Source organism: Pipistrellus hanaki (assembly GCF_964339955.1).
Source record: "Pipistrellus hanaki genome assembly, chromosome: 18".
NCBI lineage: Eukaryota > Metazoa > Chordata > Mammalia > Chiroptera > Vespertilionidae > Pipistrellus > Pipistrellus hanaki.
The window spans coordinates 1863799-1890606 of record NC_140520.1 but is presented as its reverse complement, the minus strand read 5'-3'; the positions used below and the strand labels follow the sequence as shown (position 1 = coordinate 1890606).

Here is a 26808-nt window from a genome sequence, read left to right as displayed (position 1 = left end):
TAGCAGCATTGGAGGCCCCTTCAGCGTTTCCAGAAAGTCTCCTTCGTCAGATGCTGGAGCCAGTGCCTCTCACAGTGTAACTGCTCACAGAGCTAGGGAGCTGGCTGGCACAGGCTCTGACTCAGAGGTCTGAGGTGGGGCCTGTGGTTCAAGTTTCTAACCAATTCCAGCCTGATGTTGACGCTGTACTTGGCTAACGTTTGAGCAGCAGTATAATTAAATTGTAAGCTACATCATTTTATTTTTATAAACAGGAAGAAAAATTATCACTGACACAATCGCTAGAGGATGTTACTAGGCAACTGAGTTTCACACAAAAGGTAAATCCGGTTTCCTTTTTCTTTGTAAGTCATCCAGACATCGGTTTTGGAATCCCATCAGGCTTTTGTGCATTTTTCTTAAAGTGTGTGCTGTCATCGAATCCTCCTCTTTTTTCCACCTCTTTCCTACCAGTTAGTTATCTTATCCGATGCTTTATCTCTGATGTTTTATTCCACCCCAGCACTTTAGTTCTCCCAGCATATGACTGTTTCCTCCGGCTTTTCATTAAGTCAGATGATGTGCAGTGTCTGTCCAGGTTCCCTCTCTGCTCTGTTCACCTCACTCCTCTTGTCTGAAGTGGCCTTTCAGGTGGTCTGTGAGCCCTCGCCTTTTGTTACCTTTAGAATTAATTCCTTTCAGTCATAGCTACTACTTTTTGCCCCTAGTACTTGAGATTGAGGAGCAGACTGTCTGATAGTGGGCTGTTCTGCACAGCACGGCCACCGTGGGGCCTGTGCCCAGGTTCAGTGTTAAGTGAATGCTTCTGACCGGCTGGCTCCGCTGGGTGTGTGCGTCTTCCTGCCAGAGGAGGGACCGGGGGAAGAGCCAGATTTAACCGGAAGATTAAAGACAGACAGACCAGCTTGACCGGTGGGCTGTTTCAGATCTCAAACAGCTTTTATTCTAATCTTGATTTCCTCAAGTTCAAAAGATCTTTGTGTATTTCTTAAAAATCTGTGCTTCCATATTCCTTGATATCCTTGTAAATATGGGCATGTTCTAACTTAATGACCTGTCTAAGAGACTCTTACTATTTTGTGTTGAACTCTGATGCAGACATTATCAGAAAAAGTTCAAGAATTAGATAAGTTACGGAATGAATGGGCATCCCACACAGCAGAACTGTCGAGTAAGCATTCCCAGGAGCTGACCAGTGAGAGGGAGAAGGCCTTGCAGGTAGGAACCTCCGAGGAAACGGGACATTTTGTTACTGTTTAGTCATAGTATTCATTATAAAGTAACGCGTGCATACTTCAGTGTTCGACTTTACAGTTTGTAAAAATGTCTCCTTCGAAATCTTACTAACTAGAGATAAACTATAAATATTTAATGGGGTTTTCAGACCTTTCTCCATACTTGTAAATAATATATAATTTGTAAATATTTACTTAAAAAAAAATCACACACACACACACACACACACACACACAGTCTTTCCAGAAATGGGGACTTCTTTAAAATGCCAAGGGATGCGGGACAAATTGTTAAAAATCGGGACGTCTGGTCACCTTACTTTAATAGCATGTATAACTACCATAATTAGAAAAGAATAGTTTATTTTTTAAAAGCATTTAGGATTTGATAGTAGTACTCACCAGAAATTACTAAGATATGTTTGTGGTATGAGTCAGACAGGCAACATGGTATTACACAGTTAGTACCATGTTCAGATTTTAGTTTAGCTAAAATGTAACTACTAAACGTAGGGCTGAACTAAGGCACAGTACCTTGCTGATTTCACAGATTTGGGTGTGTGGTTTTTTATTGTTGTTTTCATTACCAAACACGTTTAAAAAATGGAAACAATATAATGGTGTTTAAAGCAAATACTGACAGTTCCTTATGTGCCCTCTCATTGGCTCACACTATATACACTGTTTTGCAGTTTGCTTTTTTACTTCATCCTGTATTCTTCTTCCCTCAACTTGAAGACCATTAAATCTAGCCGTGTGTTTAGGAGGAGCAGAGTTATGAACGAGATCAGAGTGTAAATCTGCCTTTGTTGACTGAAAACAGCTCCTCTTCAAAACAAGGAAATCTTGTAATTACCGAGAAAAATAACGAGGATTTTTTTTCTTCACACCTTCTCGTATGTGTTTTTCCTTCGAATCTGGTCTGTACTGTATCATGTAATTATGTAACAGGCGCAGATGCAGTACCAGCAGCAGCATGAGCAGCAGAAGAAAGAGCTGGAGGTCCTCCACCAGCGCAGCACCCAGCAGCTGCAGAGCCGGCTGTCCGAGCTGGAGGCGGCCAACAAAGACCTCACCGAGCGGCGCTACAAAGGCGACTCCACCGTCAGGGAGCTCAAAGCCAAGCTGGCTGGCGCTGAGGAGGTATCGGCGATGTAAAGAAGTGTGAGCGGCAGAGCACGGTTCACCCTCTTATGGTTCTCCCTGGTTCTCTCTAAAGTCAGTGGGAGGGTCTCGCCTGGCCTGGCCGGGCCCGACCTCATACTGACCGATCGGAATCTCTCAGGCTGGCCCCGGGCAGGACAGCCAGGCCGAGGACGTATTTTGGGCTGGGTGCCAGAGCCCCTCAGCCAAGCGAGGATAGTGGTTTTAAAACTTGTCCGGTGCTTCCATACGCACATCAGTTTGAGAGCCACTGTGTAGATGGTGGAATGACAAGGTCTTTATTTTATGTATTTTGAAATTCTATTATAATCAGTATTTATTATCTAAGTGATTTTTAAAACTGTAGATTTCAAGACATTTCTTAGTTCTTTCAAGTTGCAATTTATTCACAAATTAGGATTGTTTTGTTTTTCCTTGTGATTGGGTTAGTTTTTAGCCTATTGCATAACTGTATTCCGAATCTACGAGTTACGTGTACCCGTAGACTTTTGTATCCTTCAAAAAGACATCAGTACTAGAGCTTCAGAATTATTGAAGACGTTTTATATTTTAAGCATCTTAATTATCGGTAAGCAGACCAGCACCCCGCTTTTTCTCCTGTCACTCACCGCCTCCAGGAGCTGCAGCGGGCGAAGCAGGAAGTGCTGTCTCTGCGGAGGGAGAACTCCACACTCGACGCCGAGTGCCACGAGAAGGAGAAGCACGCCAACCAGCTGCAGACCAGAGTGGCCGTTCTCGAGCAGGAGCTCAAGGACAAGGACCAGCTGGTCCTGCGGACAAAGGAAGCGTTCGATACAATCCAGGAACAGAAGGTCTCTCACAGGGTTGTGAACCAATTGGGGATCACATTTATAGAGAAGCCTTTCCTCAAAGAGGGTCCTAATGATTCATGTTTTAAAAACATCAGGTGGCTTTGGAAGAACACCGTGAGAAAAGTCAGGTACAAATAGGAAAACTGGAAGCAACTATAAAATCATTATCAGCGGAACTGCTTAAGGTTTGTCTTTGAAAACTTAACAGAATGCTAATATTTTATCGGATTACATAGAAATATACATATGAAGCTCTTTTACAGGCAAATGAAATTATCAAGAAGTTACAAGGAGATCTGAAAACTCTAATGGGGAAATTGAAACTGAAGAATACAGTTACCATTCAGCAAGAGAAACTCTTGGCTGAAAAGGAAGAAAAATTACAAAAGGAACAAAAGGAATTACAAGATGTTGGGCAGTCTCTCCGAAGTAAAGAGCAGGAGGTGGAGAATATTTTATGCTTCTGTGTGTGATTGTTTGTAAAAGATACACCTTTCCTCAGATGTCTAGTTCAGATTTCTACTTGTTATATTAGAGAATGGCTTTGGCTTCAACTAGATTCAATAGAAATTAATAACTTATTTTTGTTTGAAAAGTTAGTTATGACTCACATACCTATAGTGTTCATTTCCTAAATAGGTGAGCCTTCACTATTTAATAATAAGAGTACTGAACTCTTAAATTAGTATCAGTCAGTATATTTCTTCAGTTTTTAATGTAGTCTTTATTATATTTATGAGGATTGACTTATTTCAGGTATGCAAATTACAAGAACAGTTAGAAGCTACAGTCCAAAAACTTGAGGAAAGCAAACAGCTTCTAAAAAATAATGAAAAGTGTAAGTATGTTATCTTTTTATGTAAATGAAATTCATTGTTTTTATTCAGAACCTTAATATTATACTTGAATTCATAGAGAAGTCTAGGGAAATCAGGATATTGCTATATGCAAATAGTTTCTAATTTGCAGTTTGAAGTATACTGTCTTTTGTCTTTACTATAGTAAATTATACACCTGCCCTGTAAAACAGTTACCATCATTAAAAAAACTATATCACTTATATCAGTGACCCAGAATTAAGTGTTAAAATATTAACCATAATTTACTTTTAAAATTCTTCCCTTTTTCAATTGCTGTATTTACCTAATAGTAATAATATAAATTATTTGAAACTAAAATACAAAATTAAGCCTTTAACATTTTCCTGCGTTACTAGTATTGGTTGTCAGTTATGAGTGTGAACTTTAAACTGGAAGGTATCATTCTTGAAAGCCTTCAGAGAGACCCTTGACTAGCAGACACATACTCGGGATAGTAAGAGAATAAAAAGTTCTGTGTGCTAAAATAAGAATCTTTTCTTTATAAGAATCTTAAATGACAAAAATTTAAGTTAGCCTATATTGTTCTCCTCTTCTATTAGGCAGTTTTAAAAATTTTAAATTAAAAAAATAACCTCAGCCTAATTTTTAATATTTAAAATGATTAGGAAAGTAAAATAGCTTAAAAAGTTCTTACCCTTGTTTCTTGTTGTTCCTGTAAGTAATCACGTGGTTAAATAAAGAACTAAATGACAATCAGCTAGTGAGAAAGCAGGACGTGCTGGGCCCTTCTGTCACTCCGTCGGTACATTCCAGCAGCACGATCAGAAGCGGGCTCTCTCCTGGCTCTCACCTGGTAAGATTGCATGCACGTGGGCGAGGGCTTAGTAAATTCCCTGACACAGAATCCCCAGGATGTCAGGAAGTCCCGTGACACGGCTGGTGCTGATAGACGGGAGTCCTCGTGTTTAGCACCGAGTGGCGTCTGCTCCCTGCGCGTGCAGCAGGTGGACGCTCCTAACGGAGAGGCTGTACTTCACGGGCACACTTCTCGTGAGACTTGAGTAGATCTGGAAATCATTCAGTATTAACTAACTAAGTACTGCCAAAGGAGCCGAAAACTTACACACACACCACACCACACACCACACCACACACCACACACATAAATACACCTCATACCACATACAGACCACATACACCCCCCACATACACACTCCACACTGCACCACATACACACCCCCCCACATATACACCACACACACACACACACACACACACACCCCACATACATACCACACACCACATACATACCTACACCTCATACCCACAGACAGACCACACACACCCCCCCAACACATACACACTCCACACCGCACCACATACACACACACCCCCACATATACACCACACACACACCCCACATACATACCACACACCACACACATACCTACACCTCATGCCCACATACAGACCACATACACCCCCCAACACACCCCCACTCCACACACACAACACACCGCACCACATACACACACCCCCACATATACACCACACACCCCCCACACACACCCCACATACATACACACACCACACACACCACACCACACACCACGCACATACATACACCTCATACCCACATACAGACCACATACACCCCCACACACATACACACTCCACACACACAACACACCGCACCACATACACACACACCCCACATATACACCACACCCACACACCCACACACCCCACATACGTACCACACACACCACACAACACATACCATATACCACATATACATACCACACACACACACACACACACACACACCACATACATACCACACGCCACATACCATACACACCACATACATACTACACACACTCAACACACCATACACCACATATATCCACACACACACACACAAAAGGAGACCTGGCTGGTTTGCTCAGTGGTTAGAACACCAAGTCTCAGACTGAAGGGTCCTGGGTTCGATTCCTGTCATGGGCATGTACCTCGGTTGCAGGCTCCATCCCTGTGCAGGAGGCAACCCATCGATGTGTCTCTCTCACATCGAAGTTTTTCTGTCTCTCCCCTCCACTCTGAAAAATTCAATGGAAAAATATCCTCAAGTGAAATTTTTTAAAAATGGAGGGGGATTTCTGCTGTGGTGCAAAAGGTGGAAAGAAGTGCCCGGGGCTGAATGACCAAGGGGAAAAGACTACTGATGAGCCATGTGAAGGGGTTTTTGTCACGCAGCCACTGCTGTGCACACACTGAGGGTTTGCGTTTCCGCTGGCCTCACTAAACTGTTCCATGTCACCGGCTAATGGCGTCGTTACTGTAATGAAAATTCTGGTAAAGCCTTGTCTCCATTAGCCTGTTTAAGAACGCTGGTGCTCTTGTTGCTGCTCACTCCGGCAGAAAAGGGTTTTGTCCCTGGTTGCCTTATTGATCTGTGAGTCTCTTCCCCGAACCCCGTTTTAGGGATGGGGGTGGGCATGAGCGCGAACCGAGATGCCTCAGGGTCTGTGTTTGTGTCGTCCCAGGAGCCCGGCCAGGGGCTCAGCTGGTAGAGCGTCGTCCCGTGCGCCAGGAGGCCACCTGCTGGATTCGATTCCCCGTCAGGGCCTGTGCCCGGGTGCGGGCTCCATCCCGCCTCTTTCTGAAGTCAGTGAAAGGGCATTTAAAAAACAGTGTGAGACGGGCCCGGCCTCGTGGTGTGTGCCAGCGGGGTTTGTGGTGTCGTGAGAAACAAGACCAGCCTGAGGCGGTGCTGGTAACGCCGTTATTTCAGCGGATGCTAATGCCTCTGGTCAGCAAACACTTACTTAGAAGCAGTTTCTCACCCTGCAATGTGTGTGTTTATTTGTAGGTTGATGGCAGACTGCCTTACCCACCCTGTGGCATCGGGTACCCTGTCGCCTCTGCCTTTGGATTCCAGAACACCTTTCCTCACGCCGTGTCTGCCCAAAACGCCAGCCACCCGGCTTCCGGACCCAAGGTGAGAGAGCGAACACTGCAGGAGCCAAATAGAGCCAGTTATTAGCTTTTACGTCCTCTTTGTCTTTACAAGCTGCTGTGGCAGTTGTATCAGGAGCACATCGCTGACTGCCAGCGGGTAAGTCAGAATTCCAGGGTGGCCGCTCGCGCTCAGGAGCTGTGGTCACTGCCTGCTCTGGTAGGATCGATCCGGAAAGGAACCAGGCCGAGCCATTTCCCTGGTAATTAAGTGGGGGACATCTTTTTATACATTTATGGGCTGTGTTTCTTCTATTAGATTTCTGTTTATCAGTTTTATTCATCGTAGGGAAGTTTAATCGTTATAAATGATGTCATGAATGTTCTTTATATGTTCCAGACATGTTGGTTTTATATTTTCACTGGTTATTTCCCTGTTTTGGACTTATCTTTTTAGTCTCTTTCTGGTGCCTTTTTAACGTAAAGCTTTCCGAAGGTATAATTTACATGCCATAAGTCCCGTGGTTAGGTTTACATTTACTGGTTTCGGCCGGTTGTGCAGTGGGACCGTCGCAGCAGTGCGTGTTAGAGCACTGAGTTTCCTCTGGCGTTTCCCCGTGCTTCCGCAGTGAACCGCGCTCGTCCCTGAGCGCTGAGGGCCACTGACGTGCTTTCTGTCGCTGTACACCTGCTCTGCGCTTCGTGTGAGCGAGCCGTGCACAATGTCCTTCCCGGTCTTTCCTCAGCATCGCGGGTTTGACAGTGGAGGGGAGGCCACGCTAGCCCCTCCCTCTGCCGTTTGATGGCCGTTTGTGTCATTTCCGTTCGGTGCTGACTCCGATCCGGCCGCCGTGAACGTTGGTGTGCAGCTTTGTGTTTCCCTGCGGTGAATGAATTAGAAGGACTGGTGGGGCATAATTTTTAAGAAACCGCCCGACTTTTCCAAAGTGTGGTCCAGATTCGATAACATTCTTTTTGTTTATTTTTCTCCAGTTTTCTAATTGTTTATGACTGGTGGTCAGAAACTATATTATGCATCTGATACTCTAGTCTTCCTCACTCTTTTGGCATGTTGATTTTTTGTAAGGAGTTTTAAAATCATCCTGTCTGGCTTTAAAAATTCCTGTTTCTGTTGAACGTCACTGTGAAATGTGTAGATCGCTGTAGAAAAAACCAGTATCTGGAGACTGTTGAACCTTGATAACCGAGGACAGTAGCATTTACCTTTCTGATTTCTGGTGTTATCCTGTTATACTAGTGTCTGTCTCTGCCGGCTTCATTAGGCATTTTTACCAAAAGTACAATAGATATTATTTTCTTGTCCTGTGCTCCGTGGTGGGGTTGGTGTTTGTGGTTCCTGACATACATACACTGACACGTCCTGGCGTGAGGCCCACTCGGTCACAGTCCTGTGTCTTTAAGTAGACTTCCATAGCGCATGCTGGTGTTTGCTTTGGCCTTTTACATGGATTGTTGGATTATTCTATTTTAAAATTCAAATTCCCAGCCTGCGTTTATTGGAGAACTCTGTGCATGCACCTGTCTAAGTGTGTTCGTGCTGTGTCTGCCGCTCATCTCGCTGTGTGATAGGGACTTGGGGGCAAGGAGAGAAGTCCTCGTATTAAACCTTCTCAACAAAACGTGTGTGTGTGATGAATCAGTGCGCCTGGCCCCTGTGCGCTGGGTCAGGGGAAAGCAGGTAAGCCCCTCGCTCCGCGTAGCTTGCTCCGTCCTCACCAGTTAGTTACATGCGCTGTTCTCTCGCTTCACAGGTTCAGTTTAACTTGCAGTTAACCAAACCAAACCCGTCACTAGGGGACGTTCCGGCGGGAGCAGCCCTCAGTGCGCCCGGCGCCACTGACAAGGAGAAGTAAGTACCTGAGTCCGCGCGCAGAGCTAGCCTTGGGAAGTCACTGCAGGGTCTCCCGGGGCTGGAGAGCCCGGAGGCCACTTGTCTGCGACGTTTTAAGCTGAAGGTCCGGGACTCACTCTTGGCTGTAAAGAGGGGGTTTTTAAACTGTAGGATGCAGTTAGATATATAGTAACATTTTATTTTCTAAAAGGTTTTCCTATGTAACTGAAGACCCCTTTCAAATATTTGAGGGCAGGTAGCTATAAGTCTTACTAATTCCTAATAGTAACCTGGGGAAGCAGCTTGTTAACCTGCTGGGACCCTTCGTCGAGTAAGAGTACAGGCTGATGAGATTGTCCCACGAACATGCATGCATACATGAGCTTCCTGTCCGCGTGGCCCCTGGGCCTGCCCGGCTTCTTCCTGTCCTCCGATCTGAGACTGGTTCACCTGCCGTCCGTCTTATCAGCGAGTTGTAGCCGAATGAAGCAGCTCAGATGTGCAGGCTGGTCTCTCGGCTGGTCCTCATGTTCATAGCGTCGTTTTGTTGTTGGCATGCTTTCTTGTTCCAGTGTGAGGCGCTCAGGGCCCCTGCTGCACTGGTCCTGAGCAGCCGCCTCCGGCGTTCACACTGGGAGACCAACTCGGAGCAGAGGCTTCTCCCACCCCGGCCCTTCGGCCCGGGCTGCTCCAGAGCCGCCACCCGGCAGTGTGAGCCAGTCAGTGGGGGCCTCCTGTTTCCCACCGGATGTTTACACGCTCCTGTCACACACAGCTCACTTCACCACGTGTGTGATGGTGTTTGCAGAACAAGAATCAAAAAATCGTGTCCGTAAAAGTAGGATTGGTCAGCTATTTTTTGCATTTTCTCTGTTGAAATTTGTTAGGTTTTTAAATTGTTGTCAGCTAGTAAAAAGTGGCAGTGGGAATCAAAGATTAAAAAAGAAAAAAAATTAAGTGGGAAAAGTACCTATTCATCTTTTCTGAAAATTGGGACAAGACCTTCCTCTAAGTTAGGGGTGTCGAACTCAATCAGAGAAGGGGCCAAAATCTAAAATCCAGCCTAAATCGCGGGCCGAATGGTTTACTGAACAGTCATAAACTGACAATGTCATAAACTGACAGCGGAGTGCAGTGATGACAGCGCGGTGCGGGCCACATTGCAAGGCCTGGCGGGCTGGATTTGGCCCGCGGGCCTTGTGTTTGACACATGTGCTCTAAGTTTAAGGTTATCAGGTCATTGTTTAGCAAGAACTTGTACTTTTCTGTTACAAGGGTGCCCAGAGAGGCTGCTCCCGGGCAGGGCGGACAGAGGGATGCAGTGGCAGAAAGAGAAAAGAGGCGGACATGGCTTTCTCTTTGAAATATCACATTTGTATTCATCTACCCAGAATCCTGTGGTGCCAGTGTATGCAGTGGTATCTAATAGTGACCCCTCTGAAGCACAGACTTGAAAGAGCTTTGGGGGAAAGAAAGCAGCAGCGTTCATTTTAAACGGACGAGTGGGGAAGTCCCAATAGCATGATGCTGTCAGGGCAGCCCCTCCGAGTGGTATGGTCCTCCCGCAGCCCAGCCAGCCCAGCCAGCCCAGCGGGCTTCCGTTTTACGCGTTCAGACCCACCCCGCTGGAAGAGGGCACTGCAGCTGGCGGGCACCTAAGTTATTTGCTGAAGAAAACGGACTAAAGATGCTTGTTTTGAACAAAACTATAAACACATGTATAATATGTAGATGAAATGTACATTCAAAATTAACTAACGAGAAAAGTAAGTTTAAGTACATATGCCTGTCTTCCTGTGAAGTGGTGAGAACTTGGGGCTGGAGCCCAAGTACCTGAAGAAAAGGGAGGCCAGCATTCCTCTGCGGGGGCTCAGCCAGAACCTCTTCAGCGCCGCAGGTGAGGCTTTCCGTCCCGTCCGCGAGGTGGGAGGGAAGGGGACAGGCCCCGGGAGGCCAAGCCACCGTCTCTTCCTCATTGCAGACCGTCAGAAAGAGGGCCCGCTGGGAGCGCTGCCGCCAGCCTGCAAACCCGCCTCGGTGCCTCCCTCCTCCTCCGCCTACTTCCCCGGGCAGCTGCCGCACAGCTAGCGGGCCCTCTGCCGCGGGAGCCGGCACCGCCTGGTGAGGCACTGTGGCCCAAGGGGACAGACATCCCGCACCAGGAGCATGCCAGAGCTGCCAGGCCGGGCAGCCCGCTGTGCGCACGTCCTGCTGCTGCTGCCTCTGCTGTCCCTGCCACAGGCGGCTCAGAGGAGCCCATGGACTTGGGGACGGAGGCCCGGAGTCAGTGCCAGGCTCTGGTGTGTGAACACGGTGCTTTACAGGACAGCAGTGGGGTTCTTAAACTCGCCCTGAGCAGCTCGGACACGTCCCCAGACGAGGGTTGATCGTCGTCAGGGTTCTAATCCCAGGGGCTGCCTGCCTGGTAAAGTCACTTGGCCGACGGAATGGGAGCTAGAGGATGCTAGTAATTCCTTTTATCATTGTCCTTGGTAAAATGTTTTACATTTGCCACCTAAGAATTATGAGGGAAGATGGTTGTCTCCTAAAGTGTCTATTATCGATGATAAGGTTCAGTAGAGGAAAAAGTCATAAAGTTAAATGAATTCTTTACAGCAAGTGTTTTCCTTGAGCTCTCCCAGGTAGCTATTGAGTAACTGGGATGTGTCTTTGCCCAGATCGGGTGCTGGAGTCATTTGAGCTGCAGTTCCCAGGGTTTAATTGCTTCCTGAAAGTCTACTCATCCCAATTTTCTTTCGTTTGGAGTTTTATTGGTGTTTTATGCAGTTAAATTTGTATTAGTGGTGTTGTTTTGAAAGTAAGTACTATACAAAAGAGCATCATGAATATTCATTGTACTTGATTTTTCACTTCAAAGTGGGTTTAATTGTGTGCGCAATAAAGTAGGCAACTTTCTCTTGGTTTAAGTTTCAAGTATGGCAGTTCCTTGGGAAAAGGGAGGCGATTTTAAACAATTCACCCAGAACCATAGCCCATTTTTGACAACCATCCAGTCAACAGTATCCTTCTCTTCAGCAGTGTCTCAGTCCACTTTTATTTGTAAATATTGCTGATGTTCATTTAATCTTTCAAAAAACTCTTTTCAAGGACCATATTATACAGATAAGAGACATTTCAAGATGCTGGCATAGCAACGTTCCAGGGTAAGACAAAGAACCTTTGCTCATTGTTGAATGAAGCCATGTTGAGTCTGATACATTGCAACTGCGGGCAACTTCAAGGCATCCTGCTCTAGGGACTCACCTCGAACATTCAGTAGCCCTTCCTGGGCGGTGGCTTTTCACGTGATTGTCTCCGTATCTACACACACTGCACCAGTGAGAGCACTTGGCTAACGCACCGCAGAGTGCTCAGAGTGGGAAGGAGGCTCTTGGCCATGTTGGTCTGCTCTGTGAAGTGTAAACATGTGCACAAGTTTAGGGACAGGATGTGGATGGGATGACATACAGGAAGCTTTTAAAAAAATTTTAATATAAATTAGAATTTCTGAATGATAGACCACTTCGATGTGCCAAAGATTTTATATTAGATGTACATGTACTGACTTCTGTGTGCGCTAATTCTTTGCTCTACCTCTTAAACTTTCATTTGAAATTGTTTTGAATACATGCTAATAATCAGAATGCTGAATTTAATGTGTTTCTGTGAACTGTGTGAGCTTGGTTAGTAATATTTCGGGAGTAGGGCATGTAAAAAGTATGTGACCCTGGCTGGTTTGGCTCAGTGGCTAGAGCTTCAGACTGCGGACTGAAGGGTCCCGGATTCGATTCTGGTCAAGGGCACATACCTTGGTTGCAGCCTCCTCCCTGGCCAGGCCCTGGTGGGAGCACATGCGGGAAGCAACCAATTGATGTGTGTCTCTCACACCGATGTTTCTCTCTTTCCCACTCTCCCTAAAAACCAATGGAAAATTATCCTCGGGTGAGGATTTAAAAAAAAAAAAGTGTATGAAAACAGGAAAAGGACTGATATACAACACCTCTGCTTAGCAACTTGCTTTCACTTATTGACTAGGTTTTCAGTGTTTGTGTCCTATACTGTAAGAGTGTTTCACAGGGAAGGGAAGAAATGGATTCAGAGGGAAGGCATGCCTTTGTGATTTGTTACTGCAGAAATGATGATGGTGTCAAAGCCACACCAGCCCTCGTGGAAATCACAGATCCAGACTTTCTTTAAAAAATCATTAAAATATTTAATTTTATTAACAGAATATTTACATTTTTTAAGACCTTATTTAACTGTAAGTGAATGTTCCAAGTTTAAAAAGCATTAAGCAATAATCACACACAAGATGAAAACCCTGTAAACTATACAATACTTTATGTACATTTTTACAAAGTAACACTTTTTTAAATAATATAACTGGACACAAAAATATACACTTTAGAGAAATTCACATCAGGAATTGTATAAAGCTCTCTTCCAGGGTCCTGAAAATGTAGGACAAACATTAGCTCTGTAAGTAAAGTGTTACTGTGACAGTCCTGAAAGGCCACTATATATATTTATCTACATTAGGTATCACGTGACGTTTTCAAGGCTACCAGCTTGACTACAGGTTTAATTACGTGTTCAAGTGTTGAGGTTATGATTCTGCGAACAGGAGAGGGCAGTGGTGTAAGGAGCTGGGGGACAACTGTGAGCCAACATGGAGGTTACAGGCTCCAAACACTCAACTGAACGAAACATGGCTGACATTTATTTTAAAAACAGCAGTGAAGAATGTTTAAACTAGAATTACAAACAGGCTTGACACATGATTCAGGTTTAGTATAATCCTCTTAACTCTTGACAGTTCACTCACCATTCTTCAGTGCATCTGCGTTTAAGGCTTTGAATCGTGGGGCCCGGGTTGGACAAGGTGAGAGCGAGCAGGCCCGCAGCCACGCCTCTGCTCCGTCCCTGTGACGTGGGTGACCCGAAGCCCAGCCCCTGGGACGGTGCAGAGACGCTGCTCGTGTCTAAGAAGTCACAGAGAGCTTTAATGAAAGGACGTGAATAATAAACAGCTTGGTGGCAAGGAAGTGGTGCGGATAAACAAAAGGTTTCTTTTCAAAAGAAATTGTAACATCTTTGGAAAACGGTCCAGTTCTTTCTCTAGTTCCCCGGAGTCCATGCAGATCCGTCCTCCAGGCCCTTCGGTGAGTGTGGAGGCGACGTGGAATGTACATCAGCTCTGCGGCGCGCGCAGCTCACACGTTCGTGTCCTGGAGCAAGGGTTCTTTGGCCTCGCCTGGCGCCTGCGCGCTGTGCGGGTGGCTGTGGCCGCCGCAGTGCTTCCGCCAGCTGCTGGAGCGCAGGCTCAGGTTGGTGTGCTCCGGGATGAACAAGGCCACCAGCAGAGCCAGCAGCACCGAGCAGGCCCCGAAGAGGAAGGGCGGGCCGGGGATGATGGAGTTCTAGGGGAGACAGACTGCTTACCTTCGGTAACAGCTGACCGCCACGCACTAGAAGCCCACGTTCCTCTCAGCAGGAAAGCCAGTTAGGAAAGGCATTCCCTTCCCGGAGGGCCTGGGGACAGCAGACCCCAGAGAGCAGCCTCTGCCGAATAGGGTCCCTGCAGCACAGGACCTGCACCCCCAGGAGCCTTCACCCAAGGCCAGTTCAGGAGAAACCGGACAAACCTCCACTAGACCTGGTCTCAGCCCACACTCGCACAAACCGCCACCTGACTGATGAAAACCAGTCTGAGCTGGTTACAAGGCTAGTGAGCAAGGAAACTGCTGAGTGGTCTGTACACTCTTTGCCGCTAATATTACAGCTGTAACGAGGAGCCTGGCAAACGATGCCTCCGGCGCCACAGCACGACAAACTAGCACGCCGAGACTGGTGGCAGCCAAAGGCACGCACAGCCAGTCAGGCTGGTTTAAGTGCTGGTCAACCTAAAAGTGCGAGCGTGTCCCCCGCTGTGAGGGAGGAGCCACTTACCTGCTCGAAGTGGTGCTGCGGGCTGGTGTTGGTCCCCAGGTCCGTGCCCGTCATGGGCAGCTCTTTGAGCTCCACGTGGAAGATGTAGAAGATGAAGCCGTAGAGCGCGGGGCCCAGGCCGTTGCACAGCCCCCGGATTCCCGTTATCATCCCCTGGACAACACCTAAAGGCGGACAGAACGTCTCCTGTGCACCTCAGGTCCTGACGACCCTGGGACCTGCACCCACCGCGGGGAGCCAGAGCCTTTCTGACGCTGCCAGCTGGCTGTGACGCACAGGAAGCCACCCGAGGCCATCGGCTCACGGCGTGACCGGCCACACAGAGGGGAGCTCGGATGACACGGGCGCAGAAGCCTTTTACCCCCCACAGGTTCCCAGGCGCCGAGTCGGGCCAGTTCAGCACGACTGTCCTGGCAGCCAAAGGCAGCCTTACACGTGTCTCTCTGAGGGGGCAGCTGTGCTGTCCTTCCTCACTGACCAACGGCCTCTTGTCAGACCCCCTATGACCAGTGGCCATTTCCAATCATCGCTGGCCGTTCAGGAGTGAAGTGTTCCCACCACAAAGCTAAGGCGCTACAGACGCCTGCCCGGGGCCTGCAGAGCACTGACCCCGGAGACGTGCCGGGTGGTGAGCGTGCCCCGGGGTCTGTAGGGCACCGAGCAGACCGGGGGTCAGCAGGAGGCCAGGGCTCTGCCCCGGAGGGGACAGGCTGGACGCTGTGCTCACACAGCTGCCCCCGCCCCGCACTCACCTTGTTGGTCGGCATCGGCGGTTCGGGACACGAGCGCGCTGACGGCGGGAAAGGTGATGCTGGACATGGCGGCCACGGCCCCCGCGGCCCACATCATCCTGCGGGCAGAGGGCAGAGGCGGAGCTGAGCCCTGCTCCCCCGCCCGTCTCTGGGCACCGTGTGAGCGCTGCTGACCCTGGACAGGCCCTCCTCCCCCCACAGGGAGAATAAGGCATAAAACAAACACGAGCTGTTTCCAAACACTCTTCCTGCGGTTCCCACCGACTCTGAGTGGAGGCACCACTGGTCTGATCTTGCTTTTAAAGTAAATGTTTTATCACTGAGCAGCTAAAAGCTAGACGGAGAAACAAACGCCACCAGCACACACCACGTCAGACTGCTCAGCAATGGAGGTCAGTCCGAACGGGAGCGCAGTCCTGCCCGAGGACGCAGCCCTCCCCTCCCTGGGGAGCCAGCTGGGAGGAAGGGCAGAGTGTCCAGCGGGGCTGGGCCGGAACCGCTGCTGTCGGGACCGCCACTGGGGCTGCTTGACTTGCTTTCTGACGAGGGAACTGGCTTCAGGCCCAGCTCCTGTGGGACTGTGCTTTTCCTAACGACAAACTGCTGGAGGCCTGTTCACAAACCCAGCCTGGGAGTCCGCCATAGTGTCCCCGGGCAACTCACACAGGAGAGGTGAGATACAGTGTGAGGGGAGCACAGGAAGACAGGGCTGAACCTCAGCTGAGGAGCAAGTAACTACGAAAGCTGAATTGTATCTCAAAACAAGGCTGACATCAAGCGTTTAAAGGAAATTAATGACTTACCAAGGCTCTGAACCGAAGCCATACCACGCCAGTTGTAAGATCTGAAACCCCAGACCCAACAAAATGGTGTTCTTATTTCCAATGGATCTCATGAGCAAACTCAAGACTATGGTCTGGAAAAAAAGACCAAAGCGTTTGTCACTTTAAAATACGGGGTGACGGCCAGGAGCAGGACTCTGCTTTTCTATTTTTTTTAATACATATATTTTTATTGATTTCTTCCAGTGAGGAAGGGAGAGTTAGAAACATCGATGAGAGTCATCAATCAGCTGCCTCTTGCACCCCCTCCCACTGGGGATATGCCCGCAACCAAGGTACATGCCCCTGACCGGAATCGAACCGGTTTTGGCGGACTCCGCTTTTCTAGACGGGGCGTCCGCACAGCTGCCCTAAGGGGGCTACCCCCAGGTGCAGAGGCCAGGCCCGGGGAACAGGGCAGGGAGCTTCGCTGAGCAGTTCTGAAGTCGAGCTGGCAGGTCAGAAGGTTCCGACCAGGACCTGGGGCCTCTGATGTGACAGCTTTACTCTGCAGGCTCATTCCTGACTAAAGGAAACAGCCCAGCTACTCACGCCCCTTCGCCTGCACTCATCCCGCGGGTACCTGGGCCTATCTGAACGGTGACCCGTTTACCACGGCCTGGGAGCCGCCCCGCCAAGGGCCCAAGCACAGCCCCTGGGAAACAGTCCCCACCCCCATCTTGGCTGTGTGTGGCCCGGCCAAGTCACTTCACGGAGACCGACTCTACAAAAGGTCCCTTCCATTTGGCGGGAACAGCACCGCCTCCAAACTGTCACGTTTGCCCCGTGCTCAGCGCTGTGCGGGCCCAGGAACACAGCACTTAGTGACCACCGCTCTGAGCGGATGGCTTCCCCGCTCCTCGTTCTTCCTAAGGTCACACAGGCGCCGGACCAAGTGGAAGCGTGTGCGGTGGCTGCAGGGCCAGAAGGAGCCCAGCCCCTGGCCGTGGGGCGGGGCTTCCACCGCTCACTGGACTGGAACTTCCTGTGGGACAGGGAGAGCTTGCCGGCCAGGAAACTGAACTAAGAAAATCCAATTCTTCCTCAAACCGCCAGTTACATCCGGGTCCTGAGACACCCACGCCACTCCTCTGCCAAGGCCCCCAACGGCCCCCGTTTCCGAGCCAGGCGCCCACAGGCCCACAGGATGGGTCCCTCCACTTCTCGACTTCCCGTCCCAACTCCCGTCCCCTGCCCAGAGCCATCCTGCCTGTGCCCCCCACACGCCAGGCCCAGCCTCTCCTTGTACAGGCGCACACCGTTTCCTGGTGTAAGTCCACACCCTGCCCTGAGTTACACATCACATGCTGCTATGTGCCAGTCAGTCCCCCATCTCATCCACGTTAGCTGCCTGACAAGATGGAGTGTCAGAGCCTGACACGGGAGCCCCGGAGGGCATCCCGGAGGCGCAGCCGCTCCCGTGCCTGCCGGACTCACCTGTGCGATGATGGAGAGGATGCCCAGGACCGCTATGAAGGCCGCCACACTTTCTGGTGAAAACTTCATTATCTGGAAGGTCCCCAGGAAAAGTTAATGAACACAAAAGCACAGCAACCACCACACTGATGCCACGGCTAGCACGTCAACATCCACGGAGCCAGAAAACATCAAACTGCTCATTTGGCACAAAAGAACTCTCCCGAGGGAAACGGCTTTCCCGGAGAATCCGCTACGGTGCTGACGCGCTGAACACAAACCCACTTAGTACAAGCTAAGCAAATCTAAACCTGCTAGACCAGAGGTCGGCAAACTGTGGCCCACCAGCCACTTGCGGCTCTTTGGCCCTGGAGTGTGGCTCTTCCACAAAATACCACGGCCTGGGCGAGTCTATGTTGAAGAAGTGGCGTTAGAAGAAGTTTAAAAAAATGTGGCTCTCCAGAGAAATTTCTATCGTTGTCCTGTTCCTATTTGGCTGTGACTGACGCGTTGCCGACCACTGAGCCAGAGGAAGAAACCCGAGGCAGCTACAGCGCCAGCGCCCTGTGACCAGCAGCAGCAGGCTCTGTGCTCCTCTCGGTGCCCGCTGCCCTGCGACCAGAGCAGATGACGCTCCTGGTAGCTGCTCTGCCGACGGGCGCTCCCGTCTCCGAGCGGCCGAGCTGCCCCTCTGGCATGGGCAGCCACGACGGCCTGAGCCCCCCTGGCCGCAGGCTGTCTCTGCCTGAGGAGCGGCAGCCCGTGGGGATGACCCGGGGAGCCTGTCCCGGTCTCTGCCAGCCCAGCCCCTCCGAGGGGGTTTCCGCTGTCCTCCCGGCGGGCTCACCTGGCGGAGGTACAGGAAGAAGCTGGAGTACTGGCCCGCCTCCGGGAGGTAGGAGAGGAACACGGTGATGCAGATGAGCAGCACGATGGAGTCCTGGCCCACCTTCTTCAGGGACTGCAACACCGAGGGGGGGGGGCCGTCAGCGCGGCCGCCGCGGCCGTGCGGGCCCTTTCTAGTTCCTGTCCGCCTCCCACACTGCCAGAGGCTTCACCCCTTCCCCTCCCTCAGCCCCCGTCACTGCTGCCGGAGAGGGAAGGGGGTGAACTTGCCGCGAAGGGGTCGGCCTGCTCCCAGGAGATGGGCGCCCCCCAGGACGCGGGCCGCATCTTCTCGGGCAGAGACTCGGGCACGGCCACCAGGATGAAGCAGATGTCCAGCAGCGCGATGGCCGTCGCCAGGACCACCACCAGGCTGTCCCCGTACACCCGGCCCAGGTACGCGCCGATGGCAGGGCTGATCACCAAGCTCGCGGCGAACGTGGCGGAGACCTGGAGCCACGCAAGGTCAGAGGTGAGAGCAGGACCTGACCCCTACCTTCCAGGCAGGCTGCCGCCCTGTGGGCCCTCCCCCACCTGTGCTCACACTCTTCCTCTGCAGGAGGAGCCATCAGTCTCAGCTGGAAGCCAGGCACCAGCTGTGGGCCTAACCCAGACCAGTGGTCAGCAAACCCCGGCTCACGAGCCACATGCGGCTCTTCGGCCCCGTGAGTGTTCTAATGCCACTTCTTCAAAATAGCCTCGCCCAGGCCGTGGTATTTTGTGGAAGAGCCACACTCAAGGGGCCAAAGAGCCGCAGTGACTCGCGAGCCACAGTTTGCCGACCACTGACCTTGGGCTTGGAGTCCGGCATGAGCCTCCTGACTTTAGATCAGCCATTTCCGTCTCACGACCCAGAAAAGAGTTCCTTAGCTTCAGTATAATGTTCAAAAGAGCTTCAATAATGTAGCAATATCCCGTAATTTCAAATCTGACGTGACTAAATACACACGGAACACAAGCAGCCACACGTACAAGGCTCTGTATGTGAGCGCGTGTGCAGTGCGGCCTGAAGGGCTGATTCCATCAGGAACGGGTCGTAAGGCACGCACTGCCCTGTGAGGTCACCAGACAAGCGGGGCCCCGGGCCGCGGGGAGGGCGCCGCACCTGTCCGTAGGCCATGCTTCTCTCGTGCTCTTGGGTGATGTCCGCCACGTATGCGAACACCACGGAGAAGGTCACTGCAAACACCCCAGACACGGAGATGACGGCAAAGTACCACCTGGAGGGAGGGGACGGGAGTGAGGACTGGCTCTGGGCTGCCCGGCTCCGCAGGCTCGGACGGCACAGCGGCGGCCGGGGCAGCACATGCGGACACAAAGCACCAACGTCTCCAGCCAGTCCCTCACCAAACAGGGCATTTTTAAGTGACTGTAGTTTTGACTTAAGACAGCAACAAAGCTATTGAGGTCCAACCACTACTGTCGCCACAGCACTAACAGAAACAAAACTCAGTCACTGCATTTCCTGCGGCCTGAGGACAGAAACTAGACATCCTTCAGTCCGGCTCCGGCAGTGAGCGGGCGGTTGCTATGGAGAGCGAACGAGAGGTGATAAAAGCTGTGGCTCCAAACGCGTCCCAGCATCGGGCTGAGGGCAGCTATCCCCATCGCGTGTGAGCGTGCGGACGGCAGCGTGTCGGGCAGGGGCCGTGCTGCTCCCGAGCGATGCAGACCCACACGGCGGGCCACGGAGGGCGCGGGCGGGAGGCAGCGTTGAGCGGAAGGAAGGGCCTTTCGCTGCTACACCCGCCGGGCACCTACCACGGGCTGATCTTCATCAGAGGGATCGGGGCACACGTGAAGAACACCGTCAGCAGCAGGAAGGACTTCCGGCCCCAGACGTCGGAGAGAGCACCAATGAGCGGGGCGCTGAGGAAGGACAGCAGACCCTGTGGGGGAAGGAAACGGTGAGCCAAAGGGAACCCACGGAGAGCCTGAAGCCGGTTTATTTCAAACAACGTGTCACAGAGTGTAGAGGAACAGCTTATTTGTCTGTGTGTGATTTCAACGTTCCCCAGGACTGATGAGCACAGCGGGCGCAGCCGGTGGTCTGACCCCGGTGGTCCATGAGGTCCAGAAGGCTGGCACCGCTGGTCTAGATCACCTGCAGGCCTCGCTGCGAATTAAACAGGAAGCGTTCCAGGGACTAAGCCCCAGGAACGCCACACGCACAGGTGGAGAAAGACGATCGTGTTATGCTTTTATAGTCACAGACTACTTATGTTTAAAAACCTGCTGTCAAAGGAAATCTCCAGTACAGAACATGCAGAATATGCAAGACCTGACCAGACGGAGAAATTTCTGCATCCCTAAAATAGTTTTCAATATATATTCTTACTGTAGTTTACAAAAGCACTCAGGTCTCTGAGATAAAGGCCAACGCCTACCCCTGGGAACTGCTGGGAAGGGAGTTACCCGTGTGCGAGCTGGGATTTACCAGGGTGCGCAGGCAGGTGGCTACATCTGAGCCAAATGAGATTGAAAGCCCAGCCGGTTCAAACACTTAAACCCAAGACGCACTCTGGCTGTAAAAATGGACACCTATGGGGTCAGTTACCCACCTCCCATCCCGGCAGATTGCATGGCAAGGTATTAGGTGCTGGGGTGAGCACACGCATGCATGACTGTATACACGCTGATCCTACCTTGACTCCTTGAATCAGGCCGTTCATCAGAAATGTATGTTTAGGGAAGGTTTCATGTAACACCTAAAACACAGAACAGAAGAAAACCTCAGGGTGCCTCTGTCTCAGTAAAACATCCTGCTCCATTTCCAACCGCCCCTCACAATACGCCCTAATTTCACTTCCTTAGCTCGCTCTGCAGGACGCTGGCACGGGAGGCCATCTACCACCGGGCACTGAGGGGCATTCGCCAGGCACCTCAGACACCCAGTCCCCAGTGAGGACCCCAGGCGGGCACAGACATGTCAGACCTCTGCCCAAGGCTGCACGGAAGTCGCACAACCAGAGTGGGACCAGGAAGTAGGGGCTGAGGCCGTGGAAAGGAAGAGGGCTCGCCCCGGAACTGGGGAAAGAGGCTTCACAGGAAGTGGTCAGCGAAAGGTGACTTACCACCAGCGTGGGCGCCGTCAGCAGGCCCCAGGCAAAGAACTCCAGGAAGATGACGATGACCGCGTGGTACACGCTGGGGGAGCCGATTCCTTGAGGCTGGAAAACGGGCAGTGAGTGAGCGGGCCACGTCCCTCCACGTCCAGGATGTGCGCCGCTCTCTCTCGGGCTGCTCCATCGCTCCTTCTCCTCCGGCAGCTCGGCTGGTCGCCACGGGGACCTGCCGTCTCAGTGCCGGTCCCACAGCGGCCCCTCGGAGCCCGGGGAGGAGGGGCCCCGGGCCGCCCGGAGGGCAGAGCCGTCTGCGGGAACGGCGAGGTGAGCCGGGCCCCGGCCCTGGGCTGCCCGGAACAGCGGTCGGCGGGAGGCCACGGCCGGCCCGGCTGCAGTGACTGACGCAGACACCGCCCTCGGGGAGCGGCCGCCGTGCCGGAGCCACAGGGCTGAGGCCGGCATGCCCAGAAGCCGCACTCCACACCGGGGCAGCCGGGGAAAGACGGCGGGCCCAGAGGCGTGGGGCGGTCTGAGGGGCCCGGGAACCCTGAGCTGCCCTCACACCCGTCAGGGGCACCGGCCAGCCGCCGGCAGACTGGTGCTGGGAGGGGTGGAGGCCAGGGAGCCCTCCAGGCCGTCCCCGGAACGCAGAGCGGGGCAGCCGCCTTATGGCCCAGCAATCCCACTTCTGGGTATTTATTTATCTAAAGAAACCCAAAACGCCAATCCAAAAAGATATTACGTATCCTGTACCCCATGGCCATAGCAGCATTCTGTACAAGAGCCGAGACAGAAACAACCTCTGTGTCCATCGACAGGCGAGTGGATAAGGCGGATGTGATGTACTGAAATAGTGAAATATTATGCTGCCATAAAAAAGAATGAAATCTACCCTGGCTGGTTTGGCTCAGTGGATAGAGCCTTGGCCTGTGACTGAAGGGTCCCAGGTTCAGTTCGGGGTCAAGGGCATATGCCTGGCCTGTGCTGCAGCCTCGATCCCCAGAAGGGGATATGCAGGAGGCAGGCAATCATGATTCTCTCCCTCTCCTTTCTTCTCGAAATCAATAAAAAAGATATTTTTAAAAAATGCAATCTTACCACTTGAGTCATGGATAGACCCTGAGGATATTTTGCTAAGTGAAATAAGTGAGACAGAGAAGTCAAACACAGTGATTTAGCTTATCTGTGGAATCTAAAAAACAGAAATCAGCTCATATACACAGAACAAACAGGTGGAGGCCAGACAGGAAGGGTGCAAGGAGCTGGGTGAAAAAGTGAAAGGGACTATCAAGTACAAATTGCAAGTTTTAAAAATAGTCATGGAGCCTGGCCAGCGTGGCTCGGTGGCTGATTGCTGACCTATGAACCAGGTTCGATTCCTGGGCAGGGCGCATGTCTGGTTGCAGCCTCAGGCCCCAGAGTGGTGTGCAGGAGGCAGCTGACCTCTCATCACTGATGCTTCTCCCTCCTCCCTCTGAAATAAAAACATTTAAAAACAGTCACGGGAACGTGAAGCACAGCACAGGGAACACGATCAGCCACATGTACTCAGTGTGTACGGTGTCAGATGGGCGCTAGACTTATTGGGGTGAGCGCTCTGTAAGGTATGAATGTCTAATCCCTATGTGGTATGTCAACTGTAACTTAAAAACACCGGAGAAATGCACTTTTAAATTCATCTGTCCCAAATGGTCCACACTGACTAAGAGATTAGCAAAACATTACATATATAAAGGTTTTAATGAAAAACTTGTTATTTCTGCACTAGGGGGTCGCTCAGCCCAGCCTGCGCCCTCTCGCAGCCCGGGACCCCTCGGGAGATGCCGGCCGGTGTGCCGGGCACAGGGCCTCTAGTTAGTGCTGTGGTCAGGCCGCAGCGCCTTCAGCAGTGACATGGCACACAGCAGATGGTTACATATTTGCTGAGTTTAACCTGGGGACCTTCTCTAGTGAACTATGTTGTTTTCACTGAACACTGTGCTTCCTTCCGGAAGTACAGGCCCTTTAGAAACTCTCCCCAGAAAACCTAAGTCAACGCAAACCGGCCAACAGCTCGAGGTGAGCGGACCCAGAAGGGCCTCCGGACACACAGGTGGGCAAAGTGGGCTTACAGGTTCGAGTGTGTGAAACGGTTTATTCTTTTATTCTTGTTTTTGAATTTGCCACACGGTCAACTGAAAACCCACTTTGCCCCGCAGTGTAGACTCACAAGCCTTCAGGTCATTTACCTTCCTGTGTCTGACTCAAAGGGCAGCCTAGGTTAGCCTCTCCTGCTTACCCCCTCTCCGAGCCTCCCCCCACAGCCCCAGGAGCTGAGGAGGGAGCGGGATTCTGGAAGGGCTCAGTTCACTTTGACAAACCACCCCAGCTCCCTGCCCTGCTGTGGTAATGAACGTTAAGTGGCTGACCGGGCGCAGAGAGACGCCCTGAGCAAGGACAAAGCAAAGCCACGCTGGTTAAGGTGACCGGGCACCTGGCAGGACAACGGCGGGGGGAGGGCCCGCCAGGAGGGAGCTGCCCAGAGCTGCGTGCGCCCAGGTGCCCCGGGCGCTGGACTCTGAATAAGCCACCGCCAGCTCACCCAGAGAACTGAACAATATCACATGGCAGTTTTCCTCCCTTTCTTAAGAAGCGTTTGTAACGGTGGTAACCTGACCAATTACAAGAGAGGCCGGAAATCAAAGGCCATTTTAAAATCATGTCTTTATAGACATTTACTTTTACTTTATTATTATTTAAATATATTTTATAGATTTTTTACAGAGAGGGAGAGGGATAGAGAGTTAGAAACATTGATGAGAGAGTAACATTGACTAGCTGCCTCCTGCACACCCGCCACCAAGGATGTGCCTGCAACCAAGGTACATGCCCTTGACTGGAATCAAACCTGGGACCTTTCAGTCCGCAGGCCGACGCTCTACCCACTGAGCCAAAACGGTCAGGGTTATTTATTATTTTTTCAGTCGACGTTTAGAGGAAGAGGAAGGGAAAGTAACCACAGAGAGGGAACACCATGGGCTGCCTCCAGCGCCCCCAGCGGGGATGGATCAGCTCCGGCAAGTGCCCTCGCCTTCCTGTGCTCGGAGGACACCCACAGACTGAGCCACACCGGCCAGGGCAAAAGTTTTACTCGCAAAGTTATGCTTGTTTTCATTAACAGCTAGAGTGGATTAAAATATAAACCCTGCAAAAAATTACCCTGACAGGTACAGAAATATATCTCCTGGTTATACACAGGAATAAACAAATTACAATAAAAACCACCTACTGATGTGTTGGCACACGCATTTTGTCACCCTGAGTGTTTGTGCCACTGCGGACTCACATGCTAGGCCCTCAGCAATCGGGGCGGACAAAGCCCTATTCTACAGCGTGTCCGGCCGGGGAGGTGCATCCAGATGACAGGCAATGATGTCCACGCCCTCCCCCGGGCTCCATGCATCCTCTGCGCCCTGAAACCCTTGCTGGGGGAAGACTGGCTTGTGTCCAAAAGCAAGCTATGGACCCACTACAACACCGATAAGTAACGATGAAGAATCATCTCAGCTCTCAGGATGAGCCAGGAAGGCATCTGTGAGCCAAAGCCGAGCGGAGAGGAAACACGGAGCTTACAAGAAAAGGAAACTGTTTCTTCATCGGCTCCACTCACACTTCTTACCCGCCTGCCCGCCTGCCCGCCTGCAGGCCCAGAGGCATCGAATGCAGCGCCAGGACCAGGCGGCCAGCATCCTCTCTGCGGGCGGTGCCACCGGCACTCACGGCCACGCTCCTCACCTGGCCCCCGCGATGCTTCATCACCAACAACAGAAGCCTCAGGCCTGGATGGCGGTGTCCCCACCAAAGGCCGAGTCCGTGACGTCTAAGACTCTGACAGCTGCCCGCCAGTGCACGCAGACCGCCCGATGTCCCAGCGCCCGCCGGGCCCCCCGCAGTGTCCAATGTCCAAACCGCGGCATTTTCTCCAAACGGACGGCAGGCCCTCCGCGGGCCCGCTCAGGGCCGGCCTGGCCGGGGAAAGGGAGCCGGTCCCGGTCCCGCTCCTTTCCGGGGGCGGCTCCGCGGGCCCGGGCCCAGGATGCAGCCCCGGAGGTTCGGCCCAAGATGTCGGGGGAGTTGTTCCCAGTTAACCCCCTCCTCCCCTTCCCGGCCCGCGGCTCCCTCGGCGTGAAGTGTGTCGTGATGACAACTGTTTCCAAGAAGCCAACTTTCCTGCCCTCCGTCCGTCCCTCCGTCCCCCCGTCCGTCCGTCCGTCCGTCCGTCCGTCCGTCCCTCCGTCCCCCCGTCCTCCTCCCGGCGCCTCCCGGCCCGCAGCTCAGGGCCGGGCTGGGCGGCTGCACGGACACCGGGGGGTTCAGCGCCGCCGGGACGGCCGTTCCCCGGGCCCGGCGGCCTCGGCGCGGGGGCAGCCACCTCCGCGGCTCCGGGCGGGCGGCCAGGCCGGCGCCGACCCCGCCACCGGGGGAGCATATGGACGGCGGCGGGCGGGCGCTCCCGGCCCCTCGCAGCGCGGCCCCGGCCCGCGGGCCCGGCATCCCCGGCCCCGGCCCCGGCCCCGGCCCCAGCCCCGGCCCCGGCCCCGGCCCCGGCGGAGCGCACGTGGGTCGCGGCCAGGCCCCGGGGGTCGCGGGGGGCGAGGGCGGCGGGTGCGGACGGGCCGGCGGCCCCTCCCCGAGGCCGGGCCCGGAGGCCGCAGGCCGGGCCGGGCGGGAGCCCGCGGCGCCGGGCCGGGGCGGGGAGGGCGCCCCGCGGCGGGCACAGGGCGGGGGCACAGGGCGGGGAGCGGGCGGGGGTCCGGGCCCGCGGGCCCTGCGCTCACCGTGCCTCCGTCCTTAATGATGATCTTCTTGGCCAGCATGATACTGCGGTTCGCGGCCCGTTTCTTCTTCTTCCCCTGGGTCATTTTACCATCCTCGAGTCCCGCCGCCGCTGCTGCCACTCCCGGGGCGGCGGCCCCGCGGCGAGTCCGTGCCGCCGCTACTGCCGGGCCGAGCCGCTCGCGGAGCCCGCCGCCATCTTCGAGGCCCGGCCTGCCCCGGGCGGCGCGTCACATCGTGCGATCGGCGACGAGCGCCCGGCC

The 26808-nt window shown here is 52.5% G+C and overlaps 2 protein-coding genes across 2 annotated transcripts in view; one reads left to right on the top strand and one right to left on the bottom strand.

Annotated features, from left to right (window-relative positions):
* The window catches only part of SASS6 (SAS-6 centriolar assembly protein), a 22755-nt gene extending 8860 nt beyond the window's left edge, over nucleotides 1–13895 (top strand). The window contains exons 6-17 of the mRNA XM_084865360.1: nucleotides 255–320; nucleotides 1099–1218; nucleotides 2187–2378; nucleotides 3017–3211; nucleotides 3307–3396; nucleotides 3475–3654; nucleotides 3968–4049; nucleotides 4752–4885; nucleotides 6905–7033; nucleotides 8763–8860; nucleotides 10645–10739; nucleotides 10824–13895. Of these exons, the coding sequence (XP_084721486.1) occupies nucleotides 255–320; nucleotides 1099–1218; nucleotides 2187–2378; nucleotides 3017–3211; nucleotides 3307–3396; nucleotides 3475–3654; nucleotides 3968–4049; nucleotides 4752–4885; nucleotides 6905–7033; nucleotides 8763–8860; nucleotides 10645–10739; nucleotides 10824–10930 (1488 nt within the window). The 3' untranslated portion in view covers nucleotides 10931–13895. The remainder of the gene's footprint in view (nucleotides 1–254; nucleotides 321–1098; nucleotides 1219–2186; nucleotides 2379–3016; nucleotides 3212–3306; nucleotides 3397–3474; nucleotides 3655–3967; nucleotides 4050–4751; nucleotides 4886–6904; nucleotides 7034–8762; nucleotides 8861–10644; nucleotides 10740–10823) is intronic.
* Nucleotides 13042–26808, bottom strand: MFSD14A (major facilitator superfamily domain containing 14A). The gene is made up of 12 exons (XM_084865361.1): nucleotides 26548–26808; nucleotides 21740–21835; nucleotides 21311–21373; nucleotides 20427–20554; nucleotides 19771–19885; nucleotides 18897–19115; nucleotides 18628–18741; nucleotides 17802–17873; nucleotides 16347–16459; nucleotides 15544–15641; nucleotides 14792–14955; nucleotides 13042–14262 (listed from the first exon to the last, which is right to left on the bottom strand). The coding sequence occupies exons 1-12, from the start codon at nucleotides 26629–26631 to the stop codon at nucleotides 14056–14058; spliced, it is 1473 nt and encodes a 490-aa protein (XP_084721487.1). The 5' UTR covers nucleotides 26632–26808; the 3' UTR covers nucleotides 13042–14055.